This window comes from Sparus aurata, chromosome 7 (genome assembly GCF_900880675.1).
Source record: "Sparus aurata chromosome 7, fSpaAur1.1, whole genome shotgun sequence".
In the NCBI taxonomy this organism is placed as follows: Eukaryota; Metazoa; Chordata; class Actinopteri; order Spariformes; family Sparidae; genus Sparus; species Sparus aurata.
The window spans coordinates 19,115,570-19,138,221 of record NC_044193.1 but is presented as its reverse complement, the minus strand read 5'-3'; the positions used below and the strand labels follow the sequence as shown (position 1 = coordinate 19,138,221).

Genomic DNA, 22,652 nt, shown 5'->3' with positions numbered 1-22,652 from the left:
CTGAAAGTGAAAAAGTGGCTAAAATTCATTTAGATAACAGCTTTAACACCGTGTCTCGGTTGTGAGGATCCTTTTTATCTGTTTGCTGTCTCTTCACGTTGGCTTTAATGTCATGTCGTGTTTTCACTGCATGCATTGTTTATTTTAATCCTCATTTTAAATCCATTCCACACAACACATGCCAATAATATGCAGGCTGAAAATGATACAAACAAAACCTCTGTAGTCTTCTTCTCACGATTGATACAGCTACATGACATTTGCAACCGAATATAATGTAAATCATACTGATACGATGCTTAATAAATGATTTAAGGACCAATACAAGCAGCTTATAAACTTATAATTTAACTTATAACTTCAATTTATAAAACAGTTATCAGAGGGGCCTTATTGAAAAGGGGCACCATCACGTCACACAGAGAATACATGAGAATAAATATGAGGTTTAACTTGAGAACTTTAGACGTGGTCTTGAACCCTACTAACCATTACACATTTTGTTTATATAATAATAATAATAATAATAATAATAATAATAATAATAATTATAAGGTATGATAATAATCTCTAACTTTGCTCCTTCTGCCTGATCAGCTGAGCCTCCTGCTCCCCTCAGCGCTCCCATCAGGTTTAGAATCATCACTGCATCAGAAGTCAGTCTTACAAAGTAAATGAGTGAGTTCATGTCTGATCTAGTGAGAATTTTCACTGCAGACACACTCATAGACAGACACAATGTCTTGTGTCGGTGGCTGTTTTGAGACCTGCAAGCCCGTCTGTGGCAACTCAGAGCATCATAGCTCTCTGTTTGGATGTTTGGTTTTGAAAGAAAGTCACCCAGCTCATCCTCCGAATGACTGCTGTGTACCCGGTGGCCCTCTGGAGTGACGCGACGATGGCATCTGTCCTTGAGCGCTTTCACTCACCGTGCTGTGGCCCGTCACAAAGGGCAGGCAGTTTGAAGTGTTTCAGTGCGCTGCGGGAGGCGCCCTCCACAGCTCGACATGAAAGTTATGAGTCACTGTGTCCTATGGGGAGCAGCACAGGAGAAGATTAAATTAGGATAACCAGGAAATAAATGAGGAGATGGAATCTGTGTTTAGATATTTAAGTTGTAAAAAAGCAACCAAAACTGATAGTTTTCATTCAAAAACCCTTCAGATGTGCAATTTAACCAAGAAATAAGAAGATCTTTCTGGCATTAATTTGGACAATCCACCCCTGAATCATGTGTTCCTTCTTTTTCCTCCATATTTATATTTCTGCTTTTTTTTCTGATTTCTATTTAAAATCACAAAAGGATATTGGCCTGGAGTTCACTCATTACTGCACCTACTGTAAAGAGTAAACGTCCAAGGGATTTCTGCTTTCTTGAGCATTAAGTTGTGGGTGTTTTAACATCATGTAGAAGCTGGTCAAAGGTCAGCCGGAGAGTCAGGTGAGTGAACGTACAGTGTCATTTACAGAAATCGGTCGCAAATAAAGTGTTTGCAGTAAATACTTCTTCACATCCACTGATACTTTCACATCTGTACACTACGAGCCATATCGATATTCATACAGCCCACGTCACATCTAGTTCACACTACATGTGTATGACTTGACATTCATATGAGCAGGTGGAGGGAACAGCAAGCCAATAACTAGAGCTCTTGGGAAGACTTCTGGCCACATTTGTGTAGAAAAAAACCAGATCCTTTAGTTAAGAATTCAGGACATCTCCAGCTTTATTTGCAGGTATTTTAACCCAAACCACATGATGTCTTTGTTACCCTACGCGGTTTTGTCCCTAAACCAAACCGGTGGACAGCCACATTGTTTGTCACAACACAAAATAGAAAATGAATCTTAAGTCATGTAAATTTGAAACATATCTGTGGTTTATTGAAACGTAAAATGGCCACATTTATTCTGCGAATGGCTTCGCGACATCCCCCCACTGACTGAGCTTCAGCATCCTGCCTTCCTCTAAATGTCAGTCCTCTTTCATCCTGTTCCCAGTGCTTCATTTCACCTCTGTGACACTGCACCCCCTGCCTGCATCACACACACACACACACACACACACACACACACACACACACACACACACACACACACACATGCGACTAGAGGTGACTGATGGAATTGATCGTGTGGTAGATGCTATTATTGATCTGAAAATGTCTGAAAACAACCACGACACTCAAGTTAATCTTCTTGCTGTGTCTTTAATCATTTCAACGGATGGGTAACCAATACACAAGGAAATATTAACAAGGAAAAAACAAGCCCTAAAAGTAATGAAGAATTCAAACAGTCTTTTCAGCTAAGGTACAAAAAAAAGAAGAAAAGTAGATACATAGTGGAAAATAAACAAAACTGTGACTGTCAAGTTGTGAATATTATCTGCGGTTCACCTTCAGGTCAGCTTATTTCTCAGTCCTTGTGATCAACAGATGGCAGCAGAAATACAGCTTAAAGAATTTAATCAGATTGGCCGGGCCAATTTTGCTGCCACGGTAACGGAAATCCAGCTGATTGAATGGTGGGTTTATGTACACTTAACATAAGGGGCTTTGTAAAGACTATGGACTTTGTGAAATATCACTGAATTTTGTTTGGACCAAAAAGACGGGAGAAAAGACTCAACCCTTGCTCCTGTACGTTGGTGTGATCAATTAAGTTCATTTCATGTTATTTAGTTGCATGAAATCATATATTCATAATCGTAATAATGTGTATTTTATTCTTAATATTATGAAAATCCTAAATTAAGGCAACACTTTACAATCACCATAATTACCATCAAATTCATACTCCAAACCAATGGGGGACAGTATATTACCAGAGTAACCGCTAACTGCTGCTGACTGTAGCTGCCTCTGGCTAGTTAGCTCTGTTAGCTGTGCAGCTAGCAGTTAGCACTGGGAGCTCGTGGGCACACCGCTAGTACAGGGGTGGGATGGGACAGGGCGAGCTAGTTAGCATGCTAACGTCAGTAGATACATCTGCAGCACAACACACAGACATCATCAACTAAAATTCTTACATATTGCCCCTTTTAAAAAAATCATAGGTAATTGAATTTTGATTAATATTTACCCAACTGTTAACAAACAATGATATGTTTCTTAAACCAGTCATTAAGCAGTTACTTAACATCAGCTGCAACTTTTTAATGGCCAGCCAAATAATGTTTATGGATGATCTACACTGTATTTGATAACCATTTACAAATTATTATAAACATCAGTTGGAACTTTGCAATTAACAGTTGCTTAATAAATGGTTTCTTACGTATTTAATTGTTTGTTAACAGTGAAGTAAAGGTTAACTATTAACTATTAATGTACCTCCTATTAATGATGGTTATAATGAAGTGTTACCTAAATTAAAACACTGAATATTATGGCAGTGATATTGTCTTGTGCTCGCTGTTTTAATTTATTTCCACCCAACATTACTGCGCCATCTGACCCAAGAGAAAGATTTAGAACAAGATATCATGGCGACCTGAGCTGAAAAACAGTCAGCAACAAACTTATATCATGAGGGAATTAAGAACGTTATGTCTCCCCCCTGACAAAGGAACCTTTTTTTGTTCTGACTCCCAGCTAAATAGGACCCTTCCCTGTACGCCTTGTGTCGAGTATCTTATGATCACGCCAATGGTTCGGTGTGAGTCAGTCCAAAATAGATGAAGGCAGCAAGGGAGAAAGAGAGAGAGAGCAAGTATCAAAAGAGAAAGATATTAAGAGAGATTTGTGCCTTGTAAATGTCTTTGGAACGTTTGTCACTGCTCGTGTGACTTGCGCAAACTGTTTGTATCACACCTGAGATCACAGAAAGTGTCACCAGCGTCTTCCATTTGTTGCTAAATGAGGCCAAAGGCGAAGCTCGCCACGTGTAAGCATTGTCTCACCTGTGTGCTGTGTGTAGCCACAACAAGCCTGGTTGTTTAAAGCACAAACAGAGGCGCACTCACACTTGCTCCTGTGTTTACCTGTAAACAGCACAGACGTCTCGGTGTGGGGCTACTGGTCGTGATGTCTGAATGTGCCCACATCGGGCTGTGTTTCAACAGCTTCCATGCAGTTGAAATCCTTAACACCGACACTGTCATACAAATTAAACCAGTCACAATGTCCTTCTTTGAGACGAAGGGGGTGAAACCACGAGTCGGCCAATGTGAGATGATTTTGGTGAGGAGGTGATAATCACAAGACTAAGAACAGATAAACATGATAATAATGTTCCTGGAAAATGGTTAAAAATACACTAGTGTGTCAGCCTGTTTGTTATAAGTACCAGCAGCAGCGGTGGCAGCAGCAGTAGCAGCACCAGCTGTGAAATGATCCTTTTCATCACAATGAATATTTTAAACGGAAAGAGCATTTGTTTTTGAAAATCGGCTGTGAACATGGGATGAATACACGTGGAATCAGATCCTTATCTCAACTCGCCAAACAACCCCAAAGGCATTTACTTTTTTATTAGTTCTTCAAAATAAGTCTGAGAGGAACTTGTGTCGTGAGAGGGGCAGCAGGATGGTTTTTATGCCTAGATAATTGCTGGAGTCAATTATAAAACATTAATTTGGTCATTACAAACCTGCTGAATGGCTGAGTCACTGAGCTGATTGTCACGGGGCTTAAAACACAAAAACGAGGGAGTACTTTACCCTCTAGTTAAACTGAATGACATATGAGAGGCAAGTGCAGATGGAAATACAGTATTTTTGATGTAATTGCAATACAATTTTAAACTGTACAATATATTCTAATCATTTTTCAATGAGTGCAAAATGATTAATCTAAATGAATCCTTATAAAAACTACACATTTTCCTCTTTAAATGGCTCTTATAGTTTATAAACTGTGTTCTCCCTGAAGAGTTTTTTCAGCACTTCTTTATGTTTCTTTGACATTTGTCACTGTGACCTGTGAATAACACAACAAGGGTTTAGGGTCAATCCGCTAACATCACACAGAAGACAGCCTGACACTGTATGGCTCTCAAAGCATGTAATGCTGCTGCTGCAGCGTCATGACCGCAGGGGACTGTTGGGAATATGAAAGCTGCATAAGTTGAATTCTTCAAAGAAGATACCGTGTTAGCAGTTCACTGGATCTTCAGCTTAAAAGCTGTTGTAGCATGAACAAGAGATGTTTCAATTCGACAAATTTTAGAAAATATGAATAAAACTATGTATATTTATTGGATTATAGATGGCAGAGACAGTACAGGAGAGGCAGCTACAGCTCTGGTACAGTTTTGTAGCAGTTCTCAGAAACATGGAGCTCATTGTTCAGCTGTTGCCGTTGTATGAACTCTGAGGTTTCCTCGAGGATCTGCCCCGGGATGTGAAAGTCAGCTGGCGTGTTCTGCTGAACAGCTGATTCCTGAAGACCCTCAGTCTCTGGCGCCTCTGGGCTGGCTCTGTTGTGAGAGTTGCAGGGCTCCAGATTGCATCCAGTGCCCTGAAGGAACTGCAGAAAGTTCTCCTCGATAGAGGCCTCTCGGCTGGGCAGCTGCTCCCCTTCACTGGGCCCGGCCCGCTTGAAGAGGCAGGCCAGGTGGCGGCCCAGCTCCTCGCGAATCTGCCGGTTCAGGCAGCCATAGAAGAAAGGGTTGGAGGTGAAGCAGAAATAGCCAATCCATGTGACCACGTCCTCGATTGGAGCCAGCGAGGCGGGAGGATTAGACACCACGACCGAGTAGAGATGGAAGGAGAAATATGGCAGCCAGCAGCAGAGGAATTGACCTCCCACTGCCACCAGGACCACCGCTGCCTTCCCGCCGCTGAAGGTCCTCTGAGGGGTGGAGCGGGCACCAGTTCCCCCAAGACTGGCTGCCATGGTGGAGTGGCTGCTGATGGACTCAGACCGCTGTCGCGACGAGTCCATCCAAGTGGGGAGGCGGCCGTGCTGCATGGCTGCCACTCGCGCCACCTTAAACATGTTGCAGTAGACCACAAGGATGATCAGCATGGGGCAAAGGAAATAGATAAATGTAAAGAGGACCATGAAAAGCAGCCGTGTGGTCCAGCCTCCCGTCCAGTGGAGGGAGCAGTGAGTCTGAGTCCCCAGACCCTGGTTCCCCTGGAAGAGCCATCCCAGGAGGGGCAGCACTGACATGACAACAGCTTTAATCCAGATTCCCACGAGTACCATCACCACCACCCCAACCGTCATCTTCACTTCATGACGCATGGGGTGGACGATGTAGTAATAGCGCTCCACGTTGATGGCACATATGGTGAGGATGGCGGCACTCACTAGACAGACACTCAAGCAGAGGTAGCTCCGACACAGCGCCTCGTCAGTCAGGATCCGGTCTGACAGCATCCCCAGAGGCATCAACACCAGCGCTGCCAGCAGGTCCACCAGACACAGGTGAAACACAAAGGCGAACTTGCGCAGCTGTGGCGTTTTGGTGATGACGATCATCACGGCCAAGTTCCCCACCACCGCCAGCACATCCATGATGAGCATCGCACACAGCGCCAAGGACTGGTTCAGGTCTAGCCCGCCTTGGATTGTCACGTTGGAGGTATTCGGGTGCAGTGAGGATGGAAAGGTGGGGAGAGAAGTGTTCCAGGAGGGGCTCGGCGTGACGGGACGCGCCATGAGAAGATGGGATAATGAGGAGAGAGTCCGCTGAACTTCACAGGCCCATCACCCATCCTCCCCTGTCATAGGGTGTCACTGAGAAGCTCAGGCGGTGGTGTGTTTCATGGCAGCTGGGGTGGTACAGGCTCTGAACCCGGCAGCCTGGAACTGAGCAGAAGATCACAGGAGGGTCCTTGTAACTCTCAGGCAAGACTTCCTTCTCTCTCCAATATGTTAACAGTTGGAAGGATCTGAAACAAAAGAGATCGACCTGTTTAAAAAGTAGGCAAGTGAAGTAATAACACTAGTTTTTCAAAAGTAGTTCCTAAAGATGTAAAATGTGTATATATGTCACTAAATCTGTGGTTCTCAAACCCACTGGGCTTCCTCCTTCAGCAGCTGGATAAAGTTCATGACTCCACCCTTCAATTTTGATCAGTCATTAACAGTGATCAGTGAAGTAACTAATTAAAAAGGATCTAGGCTGAATTTAGAATTTAGAATCAGGGTAAAGATCTGAGGAAACCGGTGACACCTCACATCAAAACTTCCCTAGTTTGCGTAAAGTTGGCATACAGGTCTCAAATTTTACACAAACACAGTTGACGTGATCAGCTCCAGCCCTCCAGTGGCTCCAGTGGCTACAGATCATGGACGGATGAGACGCAACAATTGACTTTTTTTCTCCAGAAAGTTACATGTTGTTGCTTTAAGGGGTCAAACCACATTAATTCAAATTAGTTTCACCTCACGTGTTTCTACCACCTCCAGTTTGAGAACCCCTACACTAAATGATGAAAAACCTACATATAAAGATCTGCTGGGATATTTAAATGGATATTATAAAAGAACGAACTTGATGAAAAACATGGTAACATGTTCTAGATTGGGAAAAGGATAGCTGGATAGATTTGCCCGTCCTAAAACAACCTAAATCAGTTTTTGCTCAGACAACAGAAAATGCTGGAGGGCAAATCTCTAAACAACATCAATCTAATGTACTCTAAAGGCAAACACACACTATTAACCTCCTGTTTTTATTCTATCCCCAAATCGAAGCAAACTTTACTTTGTAAAACATTATTTGTCTGCTCTTGTGCTGCCATCACTCTCGGTGCAGTCTGCACTCACTTGTAGCCGGGGTCATAATTTACTACATATTTGAGATCTGCATCCTCAGATGTGTGTTTTCAGGGCAGCCGGTGCCCCTGGGAGAAGCTAAAAGCGCAGAGTGGACCATATGTTCCCTTTAACAGAGTCAAGACACTGGATGAGTGGATAAACTGCGAAACTCAGCATTACAGAGCAGCCTGCTGTCTGAAGGAAGGGATCAATAAAACACTTGTGTGTGAAAAATATCAAATGTAAAGCTCACTATGATTTTCTGATCCATAGGTCGACACGGGTGGTTATCAGCACTCTTTTGAATGAAACCTTTGTAGAAGTGACACCAGTGGGGTATTCGAGAGGCCCTGCGCTGTGTTTACTGTCACAACCTCACCTGGACACAACCCCGCACACTGTAAATTCCGTGGAATGAGCACTCAGCCTTTGGTACATTTCCAGGCTCTGCACACCTGCATGTGCAAGTTTTCCATTTCACAAGTGTGACAGGCTCTGTCCCTGCAAGGCGCCTCTTCTTTTCTTCCTGCCCACGTACACAAATCAAGCACGACAATCACCTGACAGATATAAGTGTGTGGCCTTGGCTGATTAGGTCAAAGGGTTACAGTCACCTTCAGCCCAATAAAACGACTAATCAACGACATCTGAGGTGGATGGAGCAACAGCCCTCTTGTGTCCAGGGTCACTTCAGAGCTCTGAGGGCCACCACAATTGAAATTCTAGTCCCTTAAAGGACAAAAAGGCCCATTAGAAAGCAGCTACAGTGGAAAAAGGTGTCAGTTTCATTAAGTCAAAACCACACAAACAGAAGTATTTATTTCGATAAAAGGGAAACACAGGGACTTGATGGCTCACATGCAGCACAGCCTCCACTTTAATGTACTCAAATCTTACAATGTGTAGTCAAATTCTACTCTCTGTAGATCCAAACAAATTTACAAAAAGCCACAATATACTGGGAGGCTGCAGCAGAATCTCTCTGGCAACCGACTGGCAACCATATGACCCTTTAATATGCACATGACACAGTGTTTACTGCGAGGAGGAGAAAAACCAGCCTGTTGTTCAATTGTCCCTTTCTTGACCAAACACTCCTCAGCAGCAACATGCTGGAGAAACCAGCCTGTTGAAATGACATGAAATGAGGCATCCCCTTTCACAAATGTTGTCGATGTTGAAAGAAAAGACTGGCTCTACCTCAGTCTGATTTTTTAGCCCCCTGTCCCAGCTTTCCGGCATCCCAACTTCTACCCCGTAAAACACACACATCTCCAGGGCAGGTGTGTGTGGAGATGTGTGCGGTGATGAGTCGATGACATACCTCAGTCTGGAGAGGGCTGCTTCCTCCTCCTGTGCAGGTTCACAGTCTACTGAGGGAGAGACGACCTGCCTCTCTCTCTCTCTCTCTCTCTCTTGCACATACACACACACCACGTCACAGAGAGAGAGAGAAAGGAGGGGGAGAGGGGAGAGAGAGGAACAAGCCTGTGTCTCCTCCTCACCTGGCCCCCTTTCATCTCGTCATCACTGACCACCCCCTCTTCCTATCCAAACCCACACACACACACACACTCCTCCTCCTCCTCCTCCTCCTCCTCCTCCTCCTCCGGCTCTCTCCTCGCCAGGTCTTCGATTCAGGTGGGTGAGCAGTGCAGGAGCAGAACAGAGAGATGGGGGGGGGGGGGGGGGGGGGGGAACTGTGGAGAGGGCTCTGGTCTTCCAGCCTGTGATGACACACACATACATACACTCCCAGCACACACACTTTCACACACACATGCACTGTCTCCGGCACGCGCCTAAGGCAACTGCAGAGCTGTGCAGAGCAGACAGGCAGGCGGCGGGTGGGGAGGCAGCACCCAGCCTCCACTGCTCTCCACTGGGTCTTAGTGCCTTCTTGCTGCCTTTGGGCTTCCTCGTGGAGGGATGGCTCTGCTCGTCAACCGTCCAGCTAATCTGACGTCAGGTCACACCAGGTCGCAGAAGCAACAGCAATTAGGAAAGGAAATCACCTTTTTCCTCGGGATCAGAACTTCTGTAACTCTCTGTCTCCTCACGCTCAAGATCTCCCTTGATGCACAATCCGGCAAAAGCCGTCTCACGAGGCTGGATTATTGATCCGCAGAGAGGAAAAGAACCCCAGTGGTTAATGTTAATGAGCTGAGATTAACATTTGCAAAAGCCAAACAACATACATGTCACGGAACTATTTCCTGCCCCGAGGAATGAGCTTGTTTACGGCCAGAGTGTGAGGCGAAGGAGCCATTCAAGATGCTGATCTGTTGACACTGATGTCCCGACTACCATTTTCAGGGTGTTTGTGAAATAGTAGTATAAATATCAGTATTCAGTTTGTTGTTATTCAACCAGATAGAGATCAAGAGATGTGAGAACAGAAAACATTTATGGTCAAACAACCAGGGCAAAACATACAACAAAGTCATGTCAGATAACCAACAGATAAGATTTAAGGGAACGACAAGGGCGCTGAAACCATGATTCAGTTAGATACTTTATTTAAAAGCTACAGTTGATTAAAGCAACATTATGTAGAAATTGGCATTTTTTGTGATTTGGCACAGTTATTTCATAATGAAAAAGTTATGTAACATTGCTTTAATCATGTTCATAGATAAGTTGGACAAATCAAGACTGCATGTTTCCTTGCTTTGAATAATATGAGTTTAGGATATTTTATAAACTGAACAACTCATTAAAAAATAATCAACATATTATTTTTATAATTCAAATGATAATGGGTGGCTGTGGCTCAGGAGGTGGAGCAGTCCATCGGTGTGTGAGTGGGTATGAATGGTTTTTGCTCCTTTTTGCAGGGCAGCCTCTGCCGCCAGTGTGTGAATGTGTGAGTGACTGGGTGAATGTGGACTTGTGCTTCAAAGCACTCTGAGAGGTCGCTAAGACTAGAAATGTGCTACATAAATACACTCCATTTACCATTTACTCCCTGACAAGAGTCATAAAAACACCACATCTTAAACCTTTGAAATATTTAACGTGACTGAAAGAACAAAGCTAGAGGTGAGTGATGTGGCTTTAAAATTAAAGTCTGATATACATTTTATATATATTTATATTTCATCTCTTCAAAAGCTCTCCTTAAACGCTAGGACTAGGTCAGAAAATTAAATGTCAGGATGTTTTTGACCAAATACCTCAATATGGAAGATATAACAATATTGTAGGGACGACTATTTGTACCTTAACAAAACATTAACACAATGACATTTTTGACAGTTAATCATCAGTCACATGGATGTAATGACTAAGTGAGTAAAGGCAAGTGTTAGAGCCACCAGAACAGTCTGGTGAGTTCAGAAAATGACATCACTTTACTGTAACGCAGCCTTTAAAACCAGGAAAAGACAACAATTACGCCACATCCTGATATAACGATGTCCAAAACATAAGATGATATATAGTCTCATAACAGAATATCAATATATTATCCAGAAGTATTTGCAGTTTGTTTAATCAAAGCCGCATAATACCTCAATCCATTTGTCTGTAACAGGTGTCGACTTGAAATGATTAACTCTGCCAAACTTCTACCAAACCTGCTCATCGGCAATAAACTTTACAAAATAGTTGCACTGTTTTTTTAATCACTGCGGTTTCAAAAGACCGGTTTCCTTTTCAGCACACTGCTGTCCACTCTTTCTCCCGTTAAGGGTTAGGGTTAGGGTGTTTTCCACACTGACGTTATTTTCCCACCTGCATTTTGCGTAAAAGGCAACAAGTTCCAGCCCAACAGAGTCCGGAACAGGCCGCGCAACTGCCAGCTGCTGTGAAGGATGTGAGATGGCACCACAACAACTTTCAGAAAACACTCTTCCACTGGTGGTGTGCCAGAGGTGGTATGTATACCTTAGGTCGCCTATGATTTATTGTCACGGCCCACTGTGTTTGTGATTGCTTGTATTTTCACCGATTCCTGTGCTTTGGCAGGGGTGTCAGGTTGAACACGCCACACATGAAGTGACTCCCTCTGATTGCTGCACCGGCTAAAGGACAGCTGGAAATCTCCCTGTGGATCTCTGGTGCTACTAGACAGCAGGGTTTTAGTTTGGTTGTTGAATTCGTTTTGCCTTTGTGTGGTCTCCCTTTCAGTTGCGACCTTTGTTGTAACATTATACATATGCAGTGTCTTCCATAATCACACAACCAATTTTGCAAAATAAAAGCGAGAAAACATGCAGCTGCTTCCAACAGAACATCACAGCAGAAATCCACCACAACCCTGTTACACAAGATTTTTCTTTGGACCTAAAAATGTGTAGGCTGAAGCTGTGCAGCTTATCACGGCATCTCGCCTCCTCTTCTTACAATACACAACCCATTTGGCATTAAAAAAATATAGATATCAGACATAATTATCTACGTTTAAGTCATGTTTGGATACATCCCAACCCCTGAAATTGGAAAAAGAGAAAAGATACAAGGTTATTTTGGAACATTTGCAGTAAATCTTTAGGAATATCATGATGACGATTACAGAAATGTTTTGTTTTTCTTTTTTATTTTGCACATCAATAACCTAAAAAAGCAGGTGCTGGGATGAAAATGGGTTAGGTGTATTCTTGAAATGTTACTTCCTCGGTGCAGTAAATGGACACTGGAGCCCTGCAGTGTGTGAAATGCTTTATTTTGTTTCTTGTTGTTTTTGTTTTTTGAATTTCGCCGTATCTCATTATCTTATGACTAAACCTGTGTTAACAGTTTGGCTCACTGCTCCTGCAGCCGGCTCACATCCATCCACATCTACATCCAACCATTCTTAACTTAATGGGGCCAAATGAGGTGATTTAATTACAATGTGCTTTGGACACAAGAAGTAACCTTTTGATGAATGGAGGTGGCTGTTGTATCTGTCAACACTACTGATTTTTTTGTTCATGTCTTACAGTGTATACCCCCTTTGTTATCCAATGTACAGTGTAAAGGCTCTATTTTTAGCTTTTTCTCGTCTCTGCCGGTTGCTCTGAAAATTGCTCATTCCTCCCTCAGGATCTGCATGAATGGGCCACACATCAGTCTGTGACATCTCTCTTTCATGCAGCGTGTTTCCTGCAAGAATCCATTCATCAGTGGACGTGCAGCTTCACAAAACCCTGATTAGTTCATGAGTCACTGCTTCTTTTTTTGCCGATAAATCAATCTGGAAACTGATCAATGTATATTTATTGATACGAGTGCCGAGTTACTGTTCAGATCAACAGAAGGTTACCTGGCATGAACCTGCTTTGTCTCGCAATTGTTGTTTATGGATGGATTCTGTGTGTGTGTGTGCTGTGTGTGTGTGTTTGTGTGTGTGTGTGTGTGTGTGTGTGTGTGTGTGCTGTGTGTGTGTGTGTGTGTGTGTGTGTGTGTGCTGTGCTGTGTGTGTGTGTGTGTGTGTGTGTGTGTGTGTGTGCTGTGGTCACTCATATAATCTGTAGGGAGAAAAGCCTGTATCAGATATTTATTCTGTCCTTGAAATTAGAATATAGACTGTGGCACAAATCATTAATAAATGTAATAATCCAGGATGTAATGATAGAAGATGGTTTTAAGACAGAAATGGAGTACAGAAAAGTCTTTGTTTGTATTTGTATGTATCCTATGTGTGTGTCTGTGTGTGTGTGTCCTGTGACTGCGCTCATGTCTGAGGTGTTGAATAATGACAGAAACAGCAGATACTTGCTTGCGCCAACAGCACCAATCACAGGGGAGGGAAATACAATGGTTTCCATGGCAACACCCCCAGCCCCCCCACCCCCCTCCATCTGCACCCCACTGTCGCCCCACCACCACTACCCATCCTATCCATCCGCAGCAGATAAGAAAAGAGCATCTACCCCAGGGCTCAGTCACACACACACACTGATACACACATTACTATACACGGTGAGTTGTGTTCGGTGTCCATGTTTGACGGATGTAATTCTCAGTTTCTTTTCTCTCTTTTTAACTGAACACAGGTGTTCTGATTCATGCTCAATTACAGCTGCTGATTTGATATTGTTTTCCAGTGTGGTCTCAGATATCATCAGTAGGGGGAGCTCTCACATTTAACAAGTAACCGCCGCACCTGAATGTCCCAGAAAATATCCTCCTTCTTCAACACATCAACACTGACTCATGCTCACAGAGCACCTTTAATAACATTAAAGGGGCATTATGTAGTTTTAGGAGAGGAAATTCAAACTCTGAATTTTAATGTTTACAGTATTAATGAGGTAACGATACAAGCAATTATTCTCTCTCCATAAATTGATAAAGAAGCTGTTCTCAGAGGAAAATAAGGTTTTAAGCTAATTGTGTTGTCCTTTAAGGGCAGTTTGTTTATTCAGGCATGACAATGAAGAATTAGAAACGTGGAAAAAGCAATATGAGACCGAAAAAAAAGGAAAAAATATTGTGATTTATTTATCTGTCTGTCAGTGCAATTCAGTTCAGCAGTGTGATGTAGGATGCAGGCGCACACACACACACACACACACACACACACACACACACACACTCCTCCAGCAGGAAGAGATCATGTTTGGGTTGACGTCAAACCCGCAGGCCTGACTTGATCTGCGAAAGTCCTTTCCCTCCTCAGTGCAAAGATTTGAATTGTGTAACTCTGCGCTCTGTTGCCCCTGTGGCTGATGTTTATTCATATCACACTAGCGACTGTCAGAGGGTGCATATGATTTCAAAAGCAAAAAAATGTCTGTCTCGTACTTTTAATGATCTTTTTTGTTTGTAATATATTGGTATTTAGACTTCTAGATCATCCTCTGTGATGCTTATTATTCAGTACATTCCTACAACAAAGAGGCAGCCTGTATCTGACCAGAGCTAAATTAGCTTTACTCTGGTTTCATCCTCCCACGCTTCCCCTGAGAATAACATCCACCTGGAAGGTCACGTCAGAATCACAACACCCCATCAGGCACCTCACCAGACGGAGGATGGTGGGAACACACATTTCTGAGCTAAGAAAAGCCCTCAGAGAAAAGATGTGTTTGCGCTGCGCTGCGCTGCGCTGCGCTGCGCTGTCCCAAATTATGATGAACTTTATTTTGATAAGCATAGCTGCAAGGATGGAAGAGCAGTCAACCAAAAAAGATTTCTTTGGTTTTGCTGAGTCTGTTTAAATCTACAGAGGCACAGAGAAAGAAAAGTTGATCTACATGCTCCACATACTCCTTTAGAGTTATTAGAGCGTGTAGATCACAACATATTGTGTCCTGCTTTGACTCTGCAGCACTGAGGAAAAAACACCTGACTACTTCAGGCACATTAGGTACCCTGCAACAAGAAACATGTATTCTGTTATGAAGCGAAGGTTTGAGTTTGACTGAAATCCACTATTTTTTAGAGCTGACTTCAACAATAAAGGAGTTAAATTTGAAATAGCATGCTGGGAGCCCTAGGACAACCTGCACTCTGACATTGAATACACTAACCAGTGACGGTAACTGGTTTGCCTTCCCGGAGTCATGCTTTGGAGTCCAAATAGACACAATTAGCACTCTCCATCGGCTCCAGGTTGGCACAGACATCCTCTGCACACACTGAGTCACTGATGAGTGCCGGGCTACTGTCTGCCTGGGGACGCATAACAACACTCAACCTGAAATAAAGGAGCCAAGACTGTCATGAAAATAGATAACTGAGCATAACAGAGCCTCTGACAGGCATCTGAGTCTGAGTTACTGCTGCCGATTCTACTGTGTCGTTTGTTTTTGTCATTTTTATAACAAAGCTTTAGAGTTATTGTGATTCGAGTGAAACATAACTTTTCATCCCGTAATTTTCTGACTGGAAAAACACAACGCACCAGCCCGCAGATGCTCCGTGACTCTTTCAGTGTCACACTTTTTTGTTGTGAACATCATGACTCCCCTCCAAGTCACGCTTTTGAATTCACTCACCGACCGTGTGTAATTTCATGTCATTGGACTGAATCATTTATTCATTTCTGATTAACGTAAAAAAAAAAAAGTCTTGTTCATGAAACTCCAAGCTGAATCTGACACAGATTTACATCAAGGTAAAACTCGAAGCCTTCTGCGACTCTGACTCTCCAGAGATCCACGACTGAGGACATTCGGCTGCACACTATATGTATCATCTGGCCGGTGGTGTAGTGAGGTGAGATCACAAATTGCCTGAGGGAGGTTTGGTGCTTTACACCGCGGCACAACACAACCTTTACCTGTCAGAAGGACGAACGGCTCAGAATCACACAAAACAGACCTGGTGGACCAGAAACACTGCAGGAGGACACCTTTATAGTATAATCAATCCAACACACGAGACCTAGCAACACCCCCTCTGTTCTTCTCTTTAGTATGTTATAAAGTAAAATCATTCAAGGTTCATTAGTTCGACCTTTATCCTGTCTTTGGTTGAGGTGTATATATTTATTTAATCATAAATGTTTCCCACAATGTTTAAACTCTAAGAAATCTGTAGTTTCAATGCAACGCTGCGTTTCATTTGGTCGCTTGCTGCTTTGACTTCTGGGAAACATCAGATAATACGTCAGAGAATGTGAACGTTACCAAACATAATGTGGACAAAAGTAGATAGGGTCAATCTGCAATGGTGGTTGTTTAACAATGGAGACATGGAGACATCCCCCATCATCCCACGGGAATTCACAATCAATAAATCAAACTACATCTTTTGTTTTTGGTTTCCATTGTTTGGATTTGGAGACCCCCAGTAGCAGAAGTGACATGCTGTGTGTTTAAAAGTGAATCTTAATTACAGTGTTTATAGTAAAGCATCTGTTTAGTTTGAAAGAATAGTTTGACACCGTTTGGAAATATTCTCATTAAATTTTTCACTGAATATCAAAGAGAATACTGTGCAGTAGATTTGCATCTAAAGCCGTTAGCTGGCTAGCTTAGCCAGTTAGCTTAGCTTAGCATAAAGATTTGGACATGTAGTGTTAGTGATGTGTTGCTTGTGAATGACGGGAACTGGCTTCTGTCTGAGAGCTGTAAAAATAGATGAATAAATGATTAAAAGTTTTAATTTCCAGAAATGTCTTACTTTGGCAAAATTAAGACTCGGCTTGCTCAGACTTTTAAATGTTGCGTTGGTGCCAACATACAAAACATAGTTGAAGAGAAAGATCGTCATTGACTGATTTTTTTTTATGCAAAGTTAAAAACCTCTCTTTTTAGTAAACTTTATGTACACAAACAATGTTTTCAATGCTCATGTTCATGTGTAGAGACCCTGGTGATACTACGAGCAAAGTTTCATGTTGTGTCGAGCCTTCTTAGTGTTCTAAAAATAGCTAAAAATATTTTGATGCTAGCGTAAAAGTGCCCCATGCACTCCCATTGAAAATGAGTTTGACCTGAAAACAAAACTATGGTCAATCTTAAAAGTGCCTCTTTCGTCTCAATTATGCATTTAAACAAAAGTGTGACTCGGGTAAATTCAAAAAAAGACCCTAGGTTGCATTTTGGCGAGAGTTTCACTTTAATCGACAAGCACAATTTCATCCTACTTTGTTAATATGTGGCGGACCCTGCCACCTTTCTAGATTCAAACAGTGTTCTGGGGACCTTATTTTCCTCTGAGAACAGCTTGTTTATTCAGTTATGTTAATAAATACTTCTGAGTTTGTTTCATTACCTCATCGATATTGTAAATATGAGGGTTTGTTTTATACTAAAAGATCATGTAGAATCATAGAATTTTGGAAATTTTAAAGTCTAATCACACTGGATAAGTTAAGTGATTTATGAGGATGCACACCCGTCACAGCTCGAGACACTGTAAATTTGACTTGCAAAAGCCAGAGGGGCGACTTAATGAAAAGCAGACTGGGAGCCTTCGGAAGGCACAGTGATTCTAAGCAACAGTTAGTATATAAACTCCATTGAGGTTACATCACAGTGAACACTTGAATTTGATTTAACAAACAAATATCGCTCCAACTCTTACTTTAGAGCGGACACACTGCATCACATTCTTCTTCTTCCTCACAATAAAATTAATTTATAATTGTACTGTTGATCCTACAGGACATCTGAAAGAACCTTGAACCTAATGAACAGAAAACTCAGAGGATGTCCCACAGCTGCAGTGTAATTTTCCTAGAAACCAATAAGGGCAGTCAGTCAGGTGATTAACGGCCGTATAATCAAGCAGGACCAAGGACGAGGCCGTCACACCCCCTTCTTTCTGTAGGTTACCCATCATACATCACTCCTCTGCACCGATGAGGACGGTAAATTTGCATTTATATTTAGCCCCTCTGTCCCATCTTCACTCACATCGGGACGCCTGAGCTCAGCAGTTTAGATGTAACATCAATATCCACCATAAATATGAGCACTCAGCTCGCTCTGTGAGCATCTGCTCTAAATGACGGCTCAGTCGAAGGCAGATGTACCTTCACCCTTCAGTTTTTGTTTTATCCATGTTGATGTTGTGGGAGTGGGTGTAATCTGTAAACTTTTTTTTGTTTTCAGAAGAGGATTATTCTGTTGCTCTCTTCAGAGTAAACACGTAGTTACATAACACATGACATCATTCTTCCCTCCTGGTTGTTATAAGATTATTTTTGATACTGTAAATAGTAACATGGAAGTCCAAGATTATTGAACACAGGGGTTGTCCAACAGAAAGATTAATTACATTTCAGAGGTTCAGCTAACTCATGGAACAATTTGAGATGTAAATAAAGAATATTTACAGAGTCTATGCAGGCAAACATCAGCGCTCAGCCTGCAGAGACCGGTGCGACAAACATTACAACTCAGAACCAACAGACGAATGCAGGGTGGAGGTACTAGGACATGATCAGCATCCATCGGTCACGTCTCAAACATTTCTCTCGAGGTTTATTTTAGTTCAGAAACATGATAAAATACAGAATCTTACCGAGAAAAATGATTATAACAATAAGATCTTATGGAACAGATGGGATTATTATGATATTAGCCACAGTGAAACGAGACTAAGACTCCACAGCCACGATAGCAGCTCAGTGAGGCTGTAATGAGTGAGAGTAGTCAGATTACTTTTTTGGTGTATTGAGGTAACATGCTAGCTTTGCAATACAAGTAATCTGCTGTTTGGTTATGTATTCAAATAAGTAATCAGTAAATGTAAGACTGTTACCGTACATCCCTGCTACTTTTCTTGCCACAAAAAAAAACACAAAAAGTAAATCCCTAATGCATTAGCAAAGTTACTCTCATGCTTCTTAGCAGGCAGTCCGCAGTCACCCCTCAGTTGTGTAACTGAGGCTGTGTAGTATCAAGAAGTAATGTTACTTCTTATTGGTAGTTATCTTGTTATGTAGCAAGTTACCTTCAAAAGTAACTCGACCCAACGCAGAATGTCACACATTATTATATGTTTGGCAGGTATAAAGTATCCCATGTCTGCCGTCTTAGTTTAGCATGATTGCTAAGCACAAAAAAATAGATAGAAAATACAGTTGAGGCTTCATAATAACAAAACACATGCGACACATTCACGTGTTCAGTCACATCACATAATATCTTAGTTAGCAGCACACTGATTCTGGTTCAGCAACAGGATACTCGGATGTATTCTTCAGCCTGTCGGGTTTAAATGGAGGGACTTTAAATCGGCCAGTGGAGGGCAGAAGTTGGTCCTCACTGTTCAGGACACCGAAGGAGAGATACTGTTGGCAAGTGCGAGTGCGCTCTTGTCGTGGGTTGCTTGAAAGTGAGTGCGCCACAGGTTGGCCAACAATCTTTGCACAAGTTGGATCTGACGATAAAGTTTAGCTTCAAGTTCAAGTTTCACAGATAGGCTGCTCAGCCAGGCTCTACAGTGCAGTACAGCATGAATCACTGATTGGAAAAACAGAGAGATGATCTGTCCAATAGCTTCAGAAGATCTGAGTCTGCGGAGAAAGTAAATGTGATGCTGTAGCTCCTCACAAATAAACTGCATGTAAGGAGTCCATGAGCTGACGTGGCATCCGACATGACTTCCAGGTATTTGCGTAAAAGATATTTGTTAAATTTTCCCATTGTGAATCTTCACTGGAGGCAGCCGACAATCAGGAGAAAGGGCAAAAGTGATTTCTCATTGCCTCAATCCAAATAATACTTAATAAAATTTAACCTAATGGTGGTGCTGCACGAAAGAGACGGTGTCACCAAAGTGATTGTTGACATGTTCATGGCGGCCAGTAGTTGCTGAGACATGTCACACAAGACCACAAATGTAAACCTTGTGGTGTTGCTGGAATCACCAAAGTCATGAAGACACATCTTCTGGGAATCATGACTGACTTGTCTTAAAATCTGCACCACAGCGGAGGAACCAACGGACCAACTAACACTGCAGTCCCCTGGGCAACACCGCCTCCATGACTAAAACTAGAAGTCAAAGGCCACAAATGTGATATTTATAATTTTTTTCAGTTAATCATTTGAGCAGATTGTGACAAAATATATTTCAAGAAATTGGTTCAATCTAAATTTGGGTTTAAAATCTGAGTGTTCAGAAGGTAAAGAGAGAAATAATCTAAACTGTTCTCACTACAGTGAGCCCTTACTTCTCTGCTTCGGCAACAAGTGGAACTACACACTACACAGTTGCCCTCTCAGTGGCACAATTCACTTGTTTTGAAGTAAATGTGTAAATGAGGCTTAATGTTAAACATGTTAAACTTAAACTTCTCTCCCTTTATTCAAGGTTGTTTGATGAAATCTTTTCAGTAAAGGCCACGGAGTGATGAGTGAAATCAACGTCGCGGCGTGTTATTACCACGCTGGCTCACATTGCACGACCGATTCTCTGCGGATTGACAGCTGACGAAACGGCATTACTCACTCTAACTGTCCAAATGAACATTAGGTAACAGAAATAGTCATGACATACATATTTATGAGAACATTACAAATGCCAGAGGTCTGCAAAAACAGAACATTGACGCAACAACTTGCTATGTCTTTGTGAGATTTACACTTCAAGTCAAATTAAATGTAGCTCTGTCGGTGATTCGAGGCACAGACTGCTGCTGGTGGCCGCTCCTTTATAAAGCACTAGACAACTGGAATGAAAAACCCATCAGTAAGGACTGTCAGACCGCCGTGCAGATTATCTAAGGAGTCTAGTCTTTTCTCTCCAGTGCAGTCTTGCTCATGTCTTCTGACCTCATTAAAGCCACAGAGAGCTGAGTCCTGCAGGCTGGGTAGTCAAGAGGAGGAGGGTTGTTGTGAAAACATGGACGGTATCCAGACAGATGCTGCACAGATAATAATGCAAGACAGCTGTCAGCAGGGTGAGAAACTGGAAATCAGCCAAGCAGCCTTCAGTGACACAACAACCAAAACGTATTTGGACTTTCTGCCAGAGCACATGCACACATTAACACTGCCGTACATTAAGTCAAACACACAGAGCGGGACAAACATTTTTTAATTGCTGACTGCAAAATACAAAAAGCAATTAGACATTTTGAAAATAAGGCAAATCTGCATTGTTGCCAAGAGTTCAATATGAAGATTAGCACAATACCACTGTATCTACTTGTTAAATAAAAGGCTACAGCCAGCAGCTAGTTAGCAGAGCATCATGAGCTAGCTGTCAGTGCTACGATTTTCCGGCTAACTGTCTTTTTAACACTTTGTTTCTTATTTTCAAAGATTATCATATGAAATGTGTGGTAGTTGGATTCTGTTACAATTGGGCTAAGCTAACTACCTGCAAGCTGCAACCTTTAATTTGGCAAATGCTAGCTAAAGCTAGTAGGCAGTTAGTTTAGCTTAGTTTATCAGGAGGACTGGAAATGGTGATCAAGCTAGCTCAAAGCACTGAGATTTCTGTGCTTTGGTTCTACAGAGAAAGCAATGAGATTTATCTGGTAGTTGGACTTTTTTGTTTTTGAATAGAGCCAAGTTGGCTAGCTAGTTTCCCCCTTTTTCATGTTTATATGCAAAGATAATTTCCCCACCTGCTAGCTGTAGCCTTATTTTACGAATAGACAAAGGAAGACAAATACCACTCACATACGTGTTTGACTTAAGCTATAGCCACCAGGTGGTTGGTTCCTAAAACTGGAAGTGTGGCAAAACAGCTAGCTAACAGTGGTGCAATTTTCCAGCTATTTGACATATTTACACTTTGGTTTTTAAACAGATTCACACATTGTATTTGACTGGTAGGTGGATTTTGTTATCACTGGACAGAGCCAGACTAACTGGCCAGTTGCCCCAATTTAGCTGTTTTTGTGCTCAGCTAAGCTAAACAACTAATTCTACAACCAGTGTTGCCAGATCGGATTGACTGTTTCCAGCCCAATCAGATCTCAGAACCCGCCCAATCCACTAAAAACCAGCCCAAATCACGAAGTTGCCAGACACCCTTGTTTGTGTGTGTGGGGGAAGCCGCTTCTCGCTGTTAGCAGGGGGGGGGGGGGAGAGAGAGAGAGAGAGAGAGAGAGAGAGAGAGAGAGAGAGAGATGCTCCTTGCCGTTAGCCGGGGGTGGGGTTGGCGCTTTTCTGTTCTATTTAACTTGCTCCTCCGGTGCTCCTGATGGGCTCCCGCAGTTCAGAGTGCTGTTTTCACAATATTAAAAACTCGCCAAATGTGGACTAAAGCAGCCCAAATTTTATTCACCCGCCCAATGTATTTTTTTCCTGCCTGGCGTCAACAAAAGTAGCCCAATTGGGCGGAAACCGCCCAATCTGGCAACACTGTCTACACAGAGGAGGCTCGTCCATAGAGGCAGAGGAGGTTGGTCCTCCTCTATTTTTGGGAGGCAAGAGGAAGATTCATTTTTTTTAAGAAAGAGTAACTGGTTGAAATAAATCATTACCAAATCTCAGTATCATTTATAAAATATTATATATATATTATATCATTAAAAAAGTTTCTTCTTTGGAAGAAAATCCACCTAAAACGGTTGAACAGCGACAGCTGCAG

General features: G+C 42.4%; 1 protein-coding gene across 1 annotated transcript; it reads right to left on the bottom strand.

The window, feature by feature from the left end:
* Positions 1-2,193: 2,193 nt before the first annotated feature.
* gpr61 (G protein-coupled receptor 61) lies at positions 2,194-9,307 on the bottom strand. The gene is made up of 2 exons (XM_030421865.1): positions 9,043-9,307; positions 2,194-6,847 (listed from the first exon to the last, which is right to left on the bottom strand). Exon 2 carries the CDS (start codon positions 6,612-6,614, stop codon positions 5,241-5,243), a length of 1,374 nt encoding a protein of 457 aa, XP_030277725.1. The 5' UTR covers positions 6,615-6,847; positions 9,043-9,307; the 3' UTR covers positions 2,194-5,240.
* Positions 9,308-22,652: the final 13,345 nt, after the last annotated feature.

What these genes read in the sequence shown, in the direction of transcription:
- gpr61 (XM_030421865.1), bottom strand. Translation starts at nt 6,614, where the DNA reads ATGGCGCGTCCCGTCACGCCGAGCCCCTCCTGGAACACTTCTCTCCCC.